Source organism: Chlamydomonas reinhardtii, chromosome 12, assembly GCF_000002595.2.
Source record: "Chlamydomonas reinhardtii strain CC-503 cw92 mt+ chromosome 12, whole genome shotgun sequence".
Taxonomy (NCBI): Eukaryota; Viridiplantae; Chlorophyta; class Chlorophyceae; order Chlamydomonadales; family Chlamydomonadaceae; genus Chlamydomonas; species Chlamydomonas reinhardtii.
In genome coordinates this window covers 9302709-9320108 of record NC_057015.1, presented here as the reverse complement: position 1 = coordinate 9320108, position 17400 = coordinate 9302709, and the positions used below count along the sequence as shown (strand labels likewise).

Sequence of the window (17400 nt, the reverse complement as noted above, 5' to 3'; positions counted from 1 at the left end):
AGGCATGGGACTACCCACAGCTTTAGCGCGACCCTTGGCATGTCCTCAATTCCCCACGTTCACCGATGCCGCTTAAAGCATATTCTTCTACAATGCCCAGCTTGACAGACGCCCAATGGGGCTTGGCACGTACCCTATGGCCTTGCCTGTGTGGCGCGATGGCACCACTCCGCTTCTTTATTTGGCCGCGGGGCCATTGAGGCATGCCATGAATGCATACTCTCGCTATGACCATATCATATAACCCCTGCCATACATACATTCCGTCCACTAAACGTGAACAACTTGCACCAGCTGTCGTTTTCCTGCATTAATAGCGCGCGCCTCAAGCAATAATATGGGCACATAGAGTACACACTCTGCGTAGCAACAGAACACCAGGAAACTCTGCTACCTCGCTCGCCGCGTTGCGTTTGGTCGCCAATCGCTCCGAGGTGCTCCGGCCTTGACCCTCCGTCAGTCACACCTCAGCGGCTGGCGCCCTTGGGAGGGTACACGGCAGCACCCGACGCGTCCTTGTACGCGCAGCTGGACCTGGCCATGCGGTGATTGAGTGTGTGCGCGTGAGGGCGGGGATGGGGATGGGGTGAGAGACGTTCGCGAAAGGAAGGCGAGAGGTTGAGCAACGGCTGCGGTGACATCCACTGACCAGCACGGGCTGCTATCGGGCACAGAGCCAGGTGCAGATCCTGTGAGCGCGGGGCGCTAGCTGCCGCCGGACATGCAAGGTGCCCTGTCGATTTCTGCTGTAGCTGGCAGTCTTGGCCGCAAGGCTTCCACCGCCGTGCATGTGCTCTCACCCTGCGGCTGAGTCCCAGCCCCAGAGCCTGCCGTAGTTGTCAGCCCGCGCGCTGCTCCATGTGGGCGAGTCGGGGCAGGCGGGCGCGTTGTCCCACTTGGATCCGGCGTTGTAGTACTCGGCCACGTTGCCGTTCTGTGCAGCACACACACACACACGCATACATCCGTGGTCCGCCTGGATTGGGTACGTTTTTGCGCACGAGTCCAGGCATGTTCTCCTTCTACCACGTCCCTTGCGTTTTATGTCGTGCTTCTCCAAACGCGTCCACTCGACCAACAACCCACCCTCCCGCCCACTGTCCACTGCCCGCCCACCTGCAGGTCCGAGTAGAAGAGCGGGTAGCCGCGCTGGTCCCTGAACACGCACGTGCCGGTCCCCGCCTCGGTGCCCCACAGTCGCCCCTCGCTATCGGGCTGCGCGGACGACCAGTCGGGCGGCGAGGAGCAGCGCGGCGCGTCGTACCAGGCCTGGGCCGAGGCCACTTTGGGCACGTAGCCGGGCTGCGCGCTCATGTCGCCTGCAGGTGAGGAGCGGTGGGGAGGTGTGCGCGTGGGAAGCGAGGAGGGTTCAGTGCAGGTGGCTAGGGCGGTGGAGTGTCCATGCAGTTGTGGGGGTTGGTATGGGAGGGGCTGGTGAGGTTGAAAAGGCACGGTTAGGATGGGCAGGTGGTTCATGGCTACGTGGCCGCCCGTGACGTGCAGCAGCGGCCAGAACCGATGGCGGGAAACCTACGTACCGGTGATGAGGGCGGCATAGTAGACAGGCATTCCTTCTGAATTGCGGAAGACGCAGCCTGTGTTGCAAGGGAAGCCCGGAAGCACGGTGGGCATGGGTGCTATGGATTCCTTGTGCACAGCAACCACCCCACGACCGTACCGTGCTCCACCCGCCCGCCACAGATCCCCCGCAAATACCCGCTGTAGCTTATTACCGTAGCCAGTGACCGCGCTGACCAGGCACGTCCAGACACGCACGCACGCACCTCGGCCGTTCTCCCAGCCCCACACGTATCCCACGTTGTCAGGCTGCGAGGTGCCCATGGTGGGTGCAGAGCCGCAACTGGGCGCGCTGCTTACGCTGCCGCCCGCCGAGTAGATAGTGGGCGTGGACGGCGCGGCCGCCGCGGTGACAGTGGTGACAGCGGTGGAGGCGGCAGAAGCGACCGCCTTGGCCGTGGAGGTGGAGGCGGCAGTGGTGGGGGTGCTGCGGTAGGCGCAAGACCTGCCGCTTTCCCAGCCCCAGGCCCTGAAGTGTGAGGTACAGGTGGGTATGTGTGCACGAGCGATGGCAACTTGGTGCGGGGTGCAGAAGGGGAGAAGGTGACCGATACCGGGGCTAGCAAGCACGGGAGGGCCAGTGTGCATCTGGAAGCAGTGCTGGTGCACCCACCGCCCCGCACTGTCGGTCTTTGAGTTGGTGGAGGTGCGGGCGTTGGTGCACGCGGGCGCGGCTGACCAGGCATCCGGCTGCTGCGAGCCCGCAGCAGCCGAGACCTGCTCTTGCTTTGCGCGTGGCTGGCCTTTGGCATCGCGGAAGGCACAGGACCTGGCATTCTCCCATCCCCATCGCCTGTATGAGGGTGGACGGTGTGTGGGCGCACATGATGAGCGTCAGGACTCATGGGACAGCGGTGCCAGGAAGGTTGCCTGCGCGTGTCGCACCCCTCATAAGGCTTGTCCTGTCGTGCCCCTCCTTACCGCCAAATGCGCAGGCACGCAGGTATGTGACCACCTGTCAGCTGCGCACCTGCCCTGGGCATCGGTGGAGTGGATGTTGGCGTCGCTGGGGTCGGCGGCGCAGGCGGGCGCCACGTCGAACCAGGCGGCGGACCGGCCGTCGCTCGTGCGGTACACACAGGACTTGCCGCCCTCGGAGGACCACAGCCTGTGGGGGTAGTAGGTGCGTAAATACCAGCCACGAGTACGGAGGTCAGCGGAAGTGGGACTCAGCTGCATTCGTCCAGTGCAGTCATACGTGTGCAGCGTACGGGCGGTTTGTGGGTCTACTGAGGGCGGCTGGCTGCTGGAAGGCGGTTGTGTGCAGCGTGGGTATGTACGGCGGTCAGGTACGCAGCACACCCACCTGCCGGCGCTGTCCTGACGCACGCCGCTCGGCGCGGGATAGACGCTGCAGCTGGGGTAGCCGGAGGTGGCGGGATCGGTGTCCTGCCCTAGAGAGCGGCGGTAGCGGTGGTGCACCTGCGGCTCTGGTTGCTGCTGCACCTCAGCTGCGCGTCGGCTGCCGGAGCCCTGGTCGGCTCGGCCGAGCTCGGAGGACTGGGCTAGGCTGCTGTGGCCGGTGTGGAAGGCCATGGAACCACCGGCATCGTAGGCCTGCTTTTGTGGCTGCTGGTGCTGGTGCCGAGCGTGGCGGGAGGCGGCTGCATCGCCGCCGCGCAGGTGCGGGCCCCAGGCCCCTAGCGCGGAGCGGCGATGGCCGCTGTTGGCGAAGGGCGTGGCGGAGTCGGCGTGCGGGCTGCCGATGCTGCCGCCTGCTGAGGCGGAAGAGCTGTGCGCCGCGGCCTCAGCGGCGTTGGGGTCGCCGGACTGCTGCGTGGCGGCGAGGTAGGCGCCGGCCGCCAGCGAGCCGGCATTGATGATCTGCACGGTGGGTTCCACGCCAGAGTCCGTGGCGCTGCTACCGCCGGTACCAGAGCTGGTGGGGCCGGAGCTGCTGGAGGGCGTGCCTGATGCTGTGGTTGGGGCTGAGGTGTTGATGGGGTTAAAGGACAGGGGCGCGCCCATCGCATCCTTGAAGGCGCCTGTGTGGTTTGGAATAATATTGTGGGGGCAGGTGGTGACAGTGCGAGCCCACGGCACAAGAAGCCTGCCGTGCTCGCCAGCATCACCGCGCCCGGCAGCCCTCTTGTGCTTCATGACCATGCATACCGCCCCGCCCCAACACCCCTGCCGCGCACGTCTTACAGGAGAAGTCGATGCCCCCGGCCAGCCAGCCCCACAGCCGCCCCGAGGCGTCGGGCACGGCGGTGGTCAGCTGCGGCGCCGCGGGGCAGGGCAGCGCGGTGGCCCAGGTGCGGAGCGGCCGCTGCTGCAGGTCCTTGAACGCGCCTGGTGCGGGTGTGGGGTGCGGGTGTAGGGCATGGGATTGGGTGGGAACGCTTGCAAGTTGGGTGGGGTGTGCGCTGCTGAGTCCTGATAAAGGCACGATTCCTTACTTCGCATGACCACCAGGCAAGCCAACAGAACCAGAATAGAACCCCCTTGCCCCGCTTGCACGATACGGCTACTTGCACTCCTCTCACATGAGCTGCCCGCCTCCCAACCCCACAGGCGGCCGTCGCCATCCGCGTGCGTGTTGTTGTCCGCTGCGTCGCTCAGGCAGCGCGGCGCAGTGACCCAGTCGTAGCGCGGCAGCGCGGTGGTGGCGTTCTTGAAGGCACAAGAGTGGGAGTCCTCCCACCCCCACAGCCGCCCGCGGCCATCCGCGACAGACACGGCCTTGGACGGCGCGGCGGCGCAGGCGGGCGCGGCGCGCCAGGTGAGCGAGGCGGCAGTGGGCACAGCGCCCTGCAGTAGGTGGAGTGATGTGGGCCAGGGTTGCTTTGTGTGGCAATGTTAGGGGCTCTGACAGGTTGACAAACCCCTGCCCTCCGTTTTGACGTCCTATGCCACATATGTACGTGAGACCGCCCCCGCCCTGCCCCGGTTTCATCAGCTTACGCGCGCCACCATCTCTTCGGGCGTGACGGGATGCACGTTGCTGAGATCGGCGGCGCCCAGCGGCAGGCTCAGCGGGTTGTTGTTGTAGTCCTTGAAAGCGCACTGTGGGGTAGGCGGATGGAGGGACAGACATGGTGGGGTTGATTAGGGTAGCAAGCGAGGGGCAGGAAGGTGTCACGCCAAGACATGAGAAGGGTTTCAGGTCTGGAACTAAGCAATTGGGTCAGCCGGCATGTGGTGGTAGCCTGGTAGGTGGGGCGGTGGCGTACCTCGCGGCCTGACTCCCAGCCCCACAGGCGGCCAGCGGCGTCAGCCTCGCAGGTCACAATCTCCGGCAGCGACACGCACCTGCGCGGATCAGCGGGTCATGAACTTCAACTCGTGGGGTTCGGCGGGTCGTACTTCCAGCGCCCATGCACCAGAGAACCTGACCCACATGCTCGCCGAGCAGCACCGGGTGTGCCTTGGCCCCTACACACTACTGGTCCGCCCCATGCCCGCCCGGTGACCCCGCTCCCCTCCTTTCCCCCCACAGCAGGTGCCTAGTAGATGAAAGCAGATGGACAACGACGCCAGCCTATTGCCGCACACCTCATCCGTCCGCAGCACGCCGCCACTCACGCCGGTGCGGTGAGGAAGTCGTAGAGCGGGCGGTCGCTGTCCGCCGCTTTGAAGGCGCAGGGCACGCTGCTTCCACCGGGCAGCGTGCCCCACAGCCGGCCCTTGCCGTCCGCCACGGATGCGAAAAGCGAGGGCGAGGCCGGGCAGCGCGGCGCCGTCTCCCAGCTGAACACGGGCTGCTGGCTGGCAGCGTCCTTGAAGGCGCACGAGGCGGAGCCGGAGACGGCGGCGGAGGCATTGACCAGGCGGCCCCACAGGCGGCCCTGGATGTCGGCGACGCTGTTGAAGGTGGTGGGTGCGGAGTCGCAGGCGGGGCTGGCCTGTGGGGGGCAGGGCAGTGCAGGGTTTTAGCTGGCCTGAGGCCCGCACAATGCTAAGGGGTGCAATGCTGAGCGCGGGTAAAGAGAACGCATCGATTCCCATCGCATCCCCAGCCGCCGCAGGCCGCCGCTCGCTGCTGCCGATGTGGGTCGGGTGCCGGAATGCCTGAACGGCTCACCTCCCAGCTGAGCGCAAGCTGGACCTGCTGAGCAGGCGCGAGGCCCGGAGAAGATGAGGCGGGGGCTTCGCCGGGCGTGACGGTGATGGTGGTATTGATGGTCCGTGAAGTAAAGTAGAATGTGCTGGGCACCTGGGTCGAGAGCGAGCATGTGTAAGGCACAGGTCATGCACGCGCGTTGGGTTGCATAATCAGGGTTCGAGAGAGCCACTTGGGGGTTCACCTTTGCGCTGACCACAGCACCGTTGCTGCTGCTGACAGGTCCTTCGCTGCTGCCGCTGCTGCTGCTCCCCTGCTCGGCAGCGAAGACGGTGGAGCGGAGCGCGAGCAGCGCAAGCGCAAACAGGCTCAACCAGCTGCTGGCTCCGTGACGGCGGGCCTCCACGCGCAGCCGCATCCTGCCGGCGTCGCGGTAAATGCTGCTGACGCTGGGTGTCTCAGAATCTGAAGAGGGCCCGACGCAGAGACCCAGCTGCACCCGCGTTGCTTACGGTGCGCGAGTCGGAGGCGTGTCCTTTAGCGTGGTAGTTGACAGAGAATGGAATAAGGAATAAATAGTGGGGGCTCACGAGTATCGAAAAGAAATGGAACAGCAGAACTGAGGTCAAGAGGGCTGCGGCCTAGAGGGCTGACTGGGACCCGCATGCAATTGGCGGGAACTTGGATCCTGCCGGGACGGGGGTGCTTGGGCTGGCCTTATCTATAGGTCCCTGCCCGGCCTCCAATAAACACGGACATACCCTGCTTTCCTCGCGATCCATATACCTAACTTATAGTCTCAGCTGTCTGGCACGCGCACTTCAAGCGACACTCTCCCCCCCTCAACGTCCTCAAACCCCGAAACTTAACAGAGCTCTTGCAAGGGTGCATAAGGGAAATGAAAGGCGCTCAGATGTTCAGGCCCGCCGCTGCTGCTGCGGCAGCGGCTACCGTTCTGCTGATGTGTTGCGTTTCGTCCGCCGACACGGGTGAGCACTTGGTGCCACGCGCCGTGATGCCTTTGGGTTTCTCTGCGGTAAGTTGCTCTGCTGCGTTTGATCACATCGGTCCGCCCTTGCTACAGGCTCGTCCGCACGCGCTAGCGCCGTTGCGGTCTCGAGTGGCGGCTCGCCCTCGACGGCCTTCTCCGGGTCCGTCGCCGGCCCCGGCCAGGACGCCAGCAGCAGCGTGGTTGTGGTGAATGGGAAGACGCTGGTGAACGACTCGCAGGTCTTGTACAACCAGGTGCGGCACCACAGGGCCTGCCGTGCGCCTCGATGCTCTTGCCCCTCCGCCGCGTTTGCTGTCCTGATCGGCACGCACCGCAACCCACAACCCACATCGCTTGCCCCGCCATGAACACTTACAGGCTTCCGCCGACCTCGCCTGGGATGCCGCGCCCGCCTGCCCCGCTGAATCCGCGTCTCAGCCCGTCGTGCTCGATTCAATGGGTCGGCCATGGTCCTGGAACCCGGCCAGTCAGCAGTCCTGCGCCGTGCGCCCCAGCCCTGCAGGGCCGCCCGCCGCCACCGTCGCCTGGGATGCCGCGCCGAGGTGGGTCCAGCTGCTGTGCTCTTGTTTAACAGTGACATGGGTCAGCACGCGCGGCAGGCACTAGATATGCATTTCATCGTGTGGGCGAGCGAGCGGCAGCTTTCCAAGGCTGCTTTCGCCTTAGCGCATCCGCACACATGAAGATGTGTAATGCAGCCCGACCCACATGTGTACCCCACGCCCCTGCACACACACACACACACACACACACACACACACTCCCCACACGTGCCGGGCCGCCGTCCCGCCCTCCAGGTGCTCTTTCGCGCCCACCGCCGATACCGCCACTCCGGACGCCAGCGGGCGTCTGTGGTCGTGGCAGGGCGGCGCCAGCTGCGCGCACAAGAACAGCGACGGCACGCCCATCTACTATGACGGCTACCAGGTGGGGCCGGTGAGGAGGGATGGCGTTTCAGCGTGTTAGCGCAACCCGTTGTGCGCATGTGCATGGACGCCTGCGTGCTGCTGCCTTGGAACCGGGTACCGGTGCAGTGCGTCTCCAACATTGCGACCCAACCCAACCACGTTTTGTGTAATGCCTCATTCCCTTGCAGGCTGCTGGGAGGCGCCGCGCGCTCCTGGGGCGGACCGGTGACGACGCGTCCTCCGCGGCCGTCACCATGCCAGTGACCAAGATTGGCGCCACCCTTACGGACGGCGCGGCTGTTGATGTTGAGGTGCAGCAACTGCTGGACTGGACTGCCGCCCTGCCGTGCCCCATGGCACCAAACGCCAATAACAGCGCTACGGTGAGTTCAGTGCAAATGTAAACTGGCTGGGGCGGGGTTTTGAGCCGCTCGGCAACGCCAGCGCAGTTCCTTCCGACCGGAACAACTTCAGCTTGACCCACTTATAAGCATGCTCCAACTGCTTGGTCACAGGATGCCCGCGGGTGGTTGTGGGGCCAGAGCCAGGGAGCCCGCTGCGCCTTCAAGGCAGCCGGCTCCCGTCCGATCTACTACCCAGGTGAGTGGAGCAATTGTCTGCAGTGCCGCCGCGCTTGGGGATTCTGGTGTTCATGCCGTTCTTTAACCTGACATGAAGCGTCTCCGCTCTTGTGGTAATGTGCGTTCCTCGTACTGCTCGTGCATTCCGCCTGATGTTCCTTCCGCCACTGGCTTCCACTCCGCCGCCCCAGGCTACGTGGCCGCAAACTACGACCTGGCACCGCTGTGCAGCGCCGCCGTGAGCCGCGCTACCTCCATGGCCGACTGGCAGGGCAGGCTGTGGAACTGGGAGGCCGGAGTCAACTGTGTCCACACCTGCGAGCGCCCCTCTGACCAGCTAGCCGCGGCCCTTGCGGCGGCAGCCGTGCAGACTGCATTGGCGGCCAACACTTCTGCGGCGGGCGCCCAGCCGGCTGCTACCAGCGAGCCGGTTGCGACTGCAGCAGACGGTGGCAAAGACTCAGCGGCTGCGGCAGCTCAGGTTGCGGTGGATGCAACTCTGGCGGCGGCAGTGGATGCCCGCGCTGCGGTTGGGGCAGCCACGGCACCAGTAGCGGCTGGCACTGCTGCTCACCAGCAGGTCCCGGCGAACGCCACTGCGGCGAAGGACAAGGCCGAGGCCGAGGCGGTGCGAGCGGCGGCGCACGGTGATGCTCTGGTGGCGATGATGGGTGATCCGGAGACCGCAGCCGCGCTGGCGGAGGCGGCGGGCCCCGCCACGGGTGCACGTACGGACGCGGGAGATGCGGTAGTTGCGGCGGGGCAGACGGACATCGCAGTCGGCCCTGGGGCAGGGAGATCCGTGTTGCATGGGGCATGGGGCATCGCTGCGACACTTAAACAGCCTTTGATTTGGACCACTGTTTGATTTGCACCACTGTTTATAGGTACTGCCACAAACACAGTTTCTATCTTGTTCTGGTGGTTTTTTGCGTCTTCGCGCCTTTGCGTCTTGAAAAAGCTATATCAGCTATACTTCGCGCCTTCGCACCTTCGCTCGTTTGCCTTTTCCTCTGCAAAATGTGCAAAACGCCGAGGTCCGCGCTACAACCATCTTGCCTGACCGGCGAGCGCTCGGAGAGCTCGGGGACGACCTAGAGCTCGCGGCAGGTGAGCCCTTGGCAGGTCCACCGCTAAGCTATATGGGCTCTTGGGGGGCCTGTGACTCGAATGGGCCCGCACAGACGGCCGAATGCAGCGCGAACTGCAAATTGCGACGTTTGATCCGCTGATTCATTTGGTAAAATGACAGGCAAACGCAAGCTGATGCGGATGGTTTGATGAGGTCTTAGCTAGGTCCACGCCGAAGAGCCGTATGGATAAGGCGCACGTGCTGTCGGGGTACAGGCATGTACTGTTAGTGTGGCAAACCAGTGGTCGTGTCGCAGGGTGTCGTGTACACCCCTAGCAGCAGTGGATAGCTAGTCGTGCATGTACCGGAACAAAACACCAGCCGGTAGATAGCGCACAGAAATAAAGCTCCAAGGAGACTGTAATGCTGTGCATAGCGGCGTACCTGCGTGCACTGCATATGAAGATTGCCTGTTGGCAGCTCTGAGGGTGCAAGGGGATGTTGCCTCCCTTCCAGCGCTTGCCGCGTGTCGCTTCGGGCTTGTACCACAACTCACGGCGTGCATTGGCCGTGCACCATATCCAATTCAAATTTGTATTTGGGCTGGCGGACTATCAGCGCTGTTCCGCCTTCCCGCTCTTGCAACGCGTGCTGTGTCATGCGGTGAACATACATGGGCGCTTCGGTCCGTGCCTAGCGCTGCATACAGCTAGATACTAATACACCGCATAATAGAGTATCTTGAAGTGCCCGGCCTCCAGAGCTACGGTATCGGTTTTCTTGCAAAAGGCTGCGCGCAATCGTCAAAGCAAACACGCCGCCATACAGCGCGGGGCCTTTCAAAGGTCATAGTTAAACATATAAAACACTGCTTAGGGAAATTCCTGGAGAGCTCCTGGCACCGGCGAGCACTAGCGGCCATGCTGCAATTCCTGCTCGACCTCGCCCGTGCCCACACCTACTAGGAGCATCTTGTTATCTAGGTGTCATCTACAGCGCTTTGGTGGCCAGGTAGTGCCAGAGGCAAGGAATGGACTCGCGGCCCGGCCGTGCACCTCGGCTAGAGGACGTGCTGTCCGCGCTCTCGCTGGACGCCTGCGATAAGCTGGTGGACTGCATCCGCGCAACTGGGTCCCTACGTCCAGCTCGGGCAGCATGCAAGGCGCTGCGGGACTGCGTCGACGGCAGCGTGCGGGAAATCCGCGTGGTGGTCCGGGAGGCCTCAAAGCGGCAACGCGGCCCAATGCCTTTCGCTTTCTGGCAACGTCTGGCCAGAGTTCACGTGATCTTGGATGACGCATCGGATATACTGACTCGCTTGGAGCGGGGCGAGCCGCGCGATGTGGCCGGAGACGTGGGGCTAGAGACCCTGCTGGCGCTGCCGTTCCTGGGAATGCCGAAGGCATCACTGCGGCGAATTGCACACCTCGCAGTGTTCCAGACGGGCAACAGAGCATGGACGCCGGAGCTAGCTCTGAGCAACCTGCTGCAGAGACTTCCTGGGTTGCGGTCTGTGGAGCTGCACGGTGTCCGCCATATGCCGTCGGGGCCGTACCGTCAGTACATGCTCTACCAGTCGCTTGCGGAGGCGGCGCCGCGACTCGAGCGCCTGACGCTCCCTGAACTGGCGTGCCTAAGCGGACTCGTCGGCGCGGTCGACTCAGAGTCGCGAGCCAGTACACGAATCAGCGCAAGCTCTGCGCGCCAGCGCGGCCACAGCCTCCACGGCGGCACGCACAGCAGCGGTGGCGAACGCGCCGCCGGTGCGTTGCTGGCATCGCAGCAGCCCGCCAAGACACAGGCGATGCGCAACGCGTTCCGTCACGTGCAGCAGCTCGACATCCTGCAGCTCACGAGCCAGAATGGCACTGCAGCGCCCAGCCTGCGTGCAAACACCAGGCTCTTCTCCCTGTGGGGCGTCCTGCGGGCCCTCCGCTCTTTGCGGCTGGACTACTGCCCGCTGTACACGAGCGCAGGAGAGGGGGTCGAGATCATGCAGCTGGCAGGGCCCGCACGGGACGCCCTGCTGTCGCCCTACGGCTTCCTGCGCCTCATGCTGTATAAATCACTACAGCTGCGCTCCCTGGAGCAGCTGCAGCTGCGGCAGTGCTGGCTGCGGCGGATGGCCACGGGACAGCTCAGTCGGCTCAGCTTGGAAGTGCGCTACGGGCCAGTCGCGTCGTCCACAAGGCCGGGGACACGCTGTTCTGACAAGCACCGCGAGATTGTGTCCCTGCAGCTGTCGCAAGGGTACTTCCCCAGCGGTATGGGCACGTGGGCCCTGGAGGCGTACCTGCCGGGCATGCTGTGCCACAGCCTGCGGACCCTCACAGACTTTGTGGGGCGCGTGGTGGGGCAGCAAACCCAGGCTCAGACCGAAACCCCAACGCGGGTTGTGGGCAAGGGCTTTCGGTGGCTGAGCGTGCCCTGGCTGCTGCTGGAGGGCAGCCGCGGCGGGGCGCCCAGTCAGGACGACCTGCAGCCGCTCCGGGCGCTGCACCAGGCGTGCCCGGAGCTGCGCATCGGTGTGGGGGCGCTCGTGGCCCTGCACCCGCTGCAGGGAGCCCGCGCCCTGGCGGCCTGCGGGCTGCCTGTGCCTCCGGCTGACCAGGCCTGGGAGTGGGCGGCCGAGGCTGCGGACGCCATCGCGGCGCTGGGCGGCCCGACGGCGGCGATCCAGCAGCTGCACGTGGGCGTGAGCGTGTCGTGCGGTGGCAGCAGCATTGGCGGCGGCGGCACGTCCAGCCTGCGGCACCTGGTGTTTCTGGCGCCCTGCGGCGGGCGCGTCAGCCGGGGCTGTAGTGGGGGCTTTGGCGGCTCGGGCTCAGCAGCGGCGGAGGGGCCGGACGGGCAGGAGCAGCAGCAGCAACAGCCGTGCACGTACGAGGAAGCTGTCCAAGAGGCGCTGTGGCGCATGCTTGCAGCGGGCGCCCTGGCGGCATCGGCGCCTGCCGCCGCCGCTGCTGCTGCTGCTTCCTCTGCGGCGGCCTCGGCAGCCCACAGCCTGCCATCGCGGCCGCCGCCTCGGCCGCTGCTGCTGCTGACGGGCCCGGCTGTGGCGCTGATGGTGAAGGCGCCGGCGGCGCTGCACGCCTGGCTCAGTCAGCTAGCCCAGGGCGCGGCCGAGTGCGCCGTCGACCTGGCCTTCACACGCCACATGCTGGGAGGCGAGGACGACCACACCTCCCAACAGCAGCGGCCGCAGCTGCTTCCGCGTAGCTCCTACATCCACTCGTACCTGCCGCTGCCGCTGCAGTCAGGCACAGCCGTGCTGCTCACGTGCGGCGCCGCGGCCCGGGCGGCGGAGGCTGTGGAGGCGGCGGCGCGGCAGCTGGCGTGCGGCGAGGCGGCTGGCTCGGTGCAGGTGCAGGTGGCGGCGTGTGCGGCCGCGGTTGTGTCGGAGGCCAGTGGCGCGCCGTCGCTGGCTTCGCTGGGCTACACGGACGCGGCCGCGGCTCTGGTAGACACGCTGGCAGAGGTACGGCCAAGTGGGGAATGGGGTTGTAGCAGGGGGGTGCATGTGTTGCAGAACGTAAGGCCCAGTGTCGCAGCAGGCTCATGGGTGCCCAGCGTCATAAGAGACATGAAAGCAGCACGCCTCGCTCCTTCCTGATGTTGTCTTGGCTCCACAGGTCATCCAGGAAGCGATGGACGCCGCGGAGAGCGCCACTGCCGGCAGCGGCACCGGCAGCAGCTGTGGCGGGCGTGCGGGCGGCTCCGGTGAAACAGCAGGGGGCGAGACTGGAGGGGCTTGTCCTAGCAGCGATGGTGGAGGAGGCGGGGGCGGTGGCGGAGCAGCAGGCGGAGGCGGAGCAGCAGGCGGAGGAGGCGGATGCGGAGGCGGCTTTCAGCGTGTGCACCTTGAGTGGATGCAGGAGCTGCAGCGGCTGCCCCATTCGGTGCCCATTGTGTAGGTGGCTTGGGTTTTATGTGCTGGGAGGGATAAGATACGTGCCGTGGTGCTCCGTAACACGCACTACGACGGATGAGGTACATGCCAGGATTATGCAAGGGAGGTGGGGCTTTGCGCAATTGTAGGGTACGGTTGAGCCAGTCCTTTGCGTTTGTGGCGATGATACCGTAATGTAGCGGGAGGCTTCTCATGGTTGCCGCTTTGGACTGCACGTTTGGTTACCGAACGCGTAGAGCCCCTGCACTGTGGCATCCACAGCAGCGAGAACAAAAGCAACGGTAGCAGGTGATGTTAATGTTGATGCAGGTCACTGTGACCGGTGGAGGGTTGAATATCCCTGACGATGTCTTATGGGCTATTGCAAATGATCACGGTTGTTGATAGCGGCTTCGTAGGCCGGGGCAACCCCGGGGAAAAGGTTGGGCGTCGTGCTGCGTCATGCTGTGCCATTGCATGGGGTCATTGGGGCGCAGTTCTATAGGATACCAGCTCCGCAGCATATACCAGACACTTAAAAGCCGCCATGTGGCTTGAGTAGCATATGCAGGTATGAGCGAAACCACACGAATACTCGTGCGAAATACTTGCACTGTCACGCTCAGTCCTTAATCGCTGTAGTCAAGCTCAACAGTACATTGCAAATTAACTAGCACGGAGCTTGGGAGTTTCTCTGCCGGCTCGCACAGACTTCCATTCGCGCCAATGCTTCTCGTCCTCGCCAGGGCTCACATGTACTAGCACGCCCGTGTCACCACAGACATTAGGCGTTAGTGGACAGGACTCCAGCCACTCACCTTAGGCAAGCCTAAGGCAAGATATGGAGCCTGGCGCAGTGCTGGCTGCGGCTGCGCGGCTAGAGGACGTGCTGTCCGCCCTCTCGCTGGACGCCTGCGATAAGCTGGTGGACTGCATCCGCGCAGCTGTGTCCTTGCGTCCAGCTCGGGCGGCGTGCAGGGCGCTGCGGGACTGCGTCGACGGCAGCGTGCGGGAGGTCCGCGTGGTGGTCCGGGAGGCCACGGAGCGGAGCTGGCGCGGCTCGGGGGAGCTGGGGCTGCTGCCTTTCGCTTTCTGGCCGCGCCTTTCTGGGGTTCACATTATTCTGGATGATGCAGCGGACATAACGGCTCGCTTGGAGCGGGGCGAGCCGCGCGATGCGCCAGACGACGTGGGGCTAGAGACCCTGCTGGCGCTGCCGTTCCTGGGAATGCCGAAGGCATCGCGGCAGCGGATCACGCACCTCTCGGTGTTCCAAACAGGCAACAGTGCATGGTATGCGGAGTCAGCGCTAAAGAGCCTTCTGCAGAGCTTTTCTGGGTTGCGGTCTGTGGAACTGCACGGCGTCCGCCACATGGTTCTTGGCTCCGCCGTACAGGACATGTTGTACCATTCGCTTGCGGAGGCGGCGCCGCGGCTCGAGCGCCTGACCCTGCCTGACCTGGCTTGCCTTAGTCACCTCGTCAGCGTAATTGAGTCAGAGTGGGAAGCCGATCTGAGCTTCAGCCGAAGCGCTGAGCGCCAGCGTGGTCGCAGCCTCCACGGCAGCACGCGCAGCAGCAGCGCTAGCGGAGAACGCGCCGCTGGCGGCGGTGCGTTGGCGGCGGCACAGCAGCAGCCTGGCGAGACTCAACAGGTGATGCAGGCAGCATTCGGACACGTGCAACAGGTTGAAGTCATACAGTCCACAAACCTGCACGGCACTGACGGGCCCAGCCTGCACGCCAACAGCTTCCTCTTCTACTCGTGGGACTTCCTGGGGGGCGCGCGCTGCTTGCGGCTGGAGTGCTGCCCCCTGTACGCGGTTGCAGAAGCCGGGGACGAGGGCCTGCTGCAGCAGCCGGGGCAGCCGCGGGACGTGTTGCTGTCGCCCTACGGCTTCCTGGGCCCCATGCTCCAGTACTCACTACAGCTGCGCTCGCTGGAGCAGCTGCAGCTGCGGCAGTGCTGGCTGCGGCGGCTGGAAACGGGAAAGCTCAGTAGGTTCGACCTAGATGTGGGCTACGCGCCAGTCGCGTCGCTCGCGCTGCCAACGGGCCGCTGCACGGAATACCGCGAGATCGTGTCCCTGCAGCTGTCGCAAGGGTACTTCCCCAGCGGTCAGAGCACGCCGTCACTTCAGGCTAACCTGCCGGGCATGCTGTGCCACAGCCTGCGCACCCTCACAGACTTTGTGGGGCGCGTGCTGGGGCAGCAAACCCAGGCTCAGACCGAAACCCCAACGCGGGTCGTGGGCAAGGGCTTTCGGTGGCTGAGCGTGCCCTGGCTGCTGCTGGAGGGCAGCCGCGGCGGGGCGCCCAGTCAGGACGACCTGCAGCCGCTCCGGGCGCTGCACCAGGCGTGCCCGGAGCTGCGCATCGGTGTGGGGGCGCTCGTGGCCCTGCACCCGCTGCAGGGAGCCCGCGCCCTGGCGGCCTGCGGGCTGCCTGTGCCTCCGGCTGACCAGGCCTGGGAGTGGGCTGCCGAGGCTGCGGACGCCATCGCGGCGCTGGGCGGCCCGACGGCGGCGATTCAGCAGCTGCACGTGGGCGTGAGCGTGTCGTGCGGCGGTAGCAGCATTGGCGGCGGTGGCACGTCCAGCCTGCGGCACCTGGTGTTTCTGGCGCCCTGCGGCGGGCGCGTCAGCCGGGGCTGCAGCGGGGGCTTTGGCGGCTCGGGCTCAGCAGCGGCGGAGGGGCCGGACGGGCAGCAGCAACAGCCGCGCACGTACGAGGAAGCGGTCCAAGAGGCGCTGTGGCGTATGCTTGCGGCAGGCGCCCTGGCGGCATCGGCGCCTGCCGCCGCCGCCGCCGCCGCTGCTGCTGCTGCTGCTGCTTCCTTTGCCGCGGCCTCGGCAGCCCACAGCCTGCCATCGCGGCCGCCGCCTCGGCCGCTGCTGCTGCTGACGGGCCCGGCGGTGGCGCTGATGGTAAAGGCGCCGGCGGCGCTTCAGGCCTGGCTCAGTCAGCTAGCCCAGGGCGCGGCCGAGTGCGCCGTCGACCTGGCCTTCACACGCCACATGCTGGGAGGCGAGGATGACCACACCTCCCAACAGCAGCGGCCGCAGCTGCTTCCGCGCAGCTCCTTCATCCACTCATACCTGCCGCTGCCGCTGCAGTCAGGCACAGCCGTGCTGCTCACGTGCGGCGCCGCGGCCCGGGCGGCGGAGGCTGTGGAGGCGGCGGCGCGGCAGCTGGCGTGCGGCGAGGCGGCTGGCTCGGTGCAGGTGCAGGTGGCGGCGTGTGCGGCCGCGGCTGTGTCGGAGGCCAGTGGCGCGCCGTCGCTGGCTTCGCTGGGCTACACGAACGCGGCCGCGGCTCTGGTAGACACGCTGGCAGAGGTGAGGAGCTGTCGTTTGGGGATGGGGTTGTGGCTGGGGATTGCAGCAGGATGGAATGGCCGCCGTGGGTCAGGTAGTGCAGCACAGGGGCTTTCGGGTGTATTGCAAGGTGCTCAGCGACGCAATCCGAGTGGTCATATAGCTCAGCACGCCTCGCTCCCTCCTGATGTTGTCTTGGCTCCACAGGTCATCCAGGAGGCGATGGACGCCGCGGAGGGCGCCACTGCCGGCAGCGGCACCGGCAGCAGCTGTGGCGGGCGTGCGGGCGGCTCCGGCGAAACAGCAGGGGGCGGGTCTGGAGGGGCTGGTCCTAGCAGCGATGGTGGAGGAGGCGGAGGCGGAGCCGGAGCAGCTGGCGGAGGCGGAGCAACAGGCGGAGGCGGAGGCGGCTTTCAGCGCGCGCACCTGGAGTGGATGCAGGAGCTGCAGCGGCTGCCCCACTCGGTGCTCATGGTGTAGGTGGCTTGGGCTTTATGTGCTGGGAGGGATAAGATACGTGCCGTGGTGCGCCGTAACACGTACCACGACGGATGAGGTACATGCCAGGATCATGCAAGGGAGGTAACAAGACTGGGGCTTTGCGCAATTGTACGGTACGGTTGAGCGAGACCTTTGTGTTTGTGGCGAGGACACCGTAATGTAGCGGGAGGCTTCTCATGGTTGCCGCTTTGGACTGCACGTTTGGTTTCCAAACGCGTAGAGTCCCTGCACTGTGGCGTCCACAGCACCGAGAACAAAAGCAACGGTAGCAGGTGATATGAGGTTGATGCAGTATCGCTGTGACCGGTGGAGGGTTGAATATCCCTGTCGATGTCTTATGGGCTATTGCAAACGATCACGGTTGTTGATAGCGGCTTCGTAGGCCGGGGCAACCCCGGGGAAGCTGGTGTCGTGCTGCGTCATGCTGTGCCATTGCTGTGGGGTCATTTTGGCGCGGTCTTGAGGATACCAGGTCCGCAGCATATACCAGACACTTAAAAGCCGCCATGTGCTTGAGTAGCATATGCAGGCATGAGCGAA

The 17400-nt window shown here is 65.1% G+C and overlaps 4 protein-coding genes across 5 annotated transcripts; 3 read left to right on the top strand and 1 right to left on the bottom strand.

The window, feature by feature from the left end:
• Nucleotides 1-18: 18 nt before the first annotated feature.
• Nucleotides 19-6270, bottom strand: CHLRE_12g540850v5 (uncharacterized protein). Its single transcript, XM_043068750.1, has 15 exons — nt 5826-6270; nt 5603-5734; nt 5104-5423; nt 4752-4830; nt 4483-4584; nt 4065-4329; nt 3727-3870; nt 2885-3563; nt 2549-2686; nt 2192-2371; nt 1785-2047; nt 1539-1595; nt 1117-1319; nt 801-934; nt 19-534 (listed from the first exon to the last, which is right to left on the bottom strand). The coding sequence occupies exons 1-15, from the start codon at nt 5997-5999 to the stop codon at nt 468-470; spliced, it is 2937 nt and encodes a 978-aa protein (XP_042919211.1). The 5' UTR covers nt 6000-6270; the 3' UTR covers nt 19-467.
• A 100-nt stretch (nt 6271-6370) lies between these two features.
• Nucleotides 6371-9796, top strand: CHLRE_12g540900v5 (uncharacterized protein). 2 transcript variants are annotated; one of them, XM_001693855.2, is made up of 8 exons: nt 6371-6570; nt 6666-6826; nt 6951-7135; nt 7391-7520; nt 7690-7884; nt 8017-8101; nt 8274-9192; nt 9335-9796. In XM_001693855.2, the coding sequence occupies exons 1-7, from the start codon at nt 6480-6482 to the stop codon at nt 8948-8950; spliced, it is 1524 nt and encodes a 507-aa protein (XP_001693907.1). In that variant the 5' UTR covers nt 6371-6479; the 3' UTR covers nt 8951-9192; nt 9335-9796. The 2 variants fall into 2 exon arrangements, with proteins under 2 accessions (XP_001693907.1, XP_042919210.1); XM_043068751.1 differs by having other exon boundaries at nt 7391-7529.
• Nucleotides 9797-9890: 94 nt separating this feature from the next.
• Nucleotides 9891-13556, top strand: CHLRE_12g540950v5 (uncharacterized protein). Its single transcript, XM_001693856.2, has 2 exons — nt 9891-12632; nt 12787-13556. Exons 1-2 carry the CDS (start codon nt 10185-10187, stop codon nt 13066-13068), a joined length of 2730 nt encoding a protein of 909 aa, XP_001693908.2. The 5' UTR covers nt 9891-10184; the 3' UTR covers nt 13069-13556.
• A 54-nt stretch (nt 13557-13610) lies between these two features.
• On the top strand, nt 13611-17366 carry CHLRE_12g541000v5 (uncharacterized protein). Its single transcript, XM_043068752.1, has 2 exons — nt 13611-16380; nt 16567-17366. The coding sequence occupies exons 1-2, from the start codon at nt 13885-13887 to the stop codon at nt 16837-16839; spliced, it is 2769 nt and encodes a 922-aa protein (XP_042919209.1). The 5' UTR covers nt 13611-13884; the 3' UTR covers nt 16840-17366.
• Nucleotides 17367-17400: the final 34 nt, after the last annotated feature.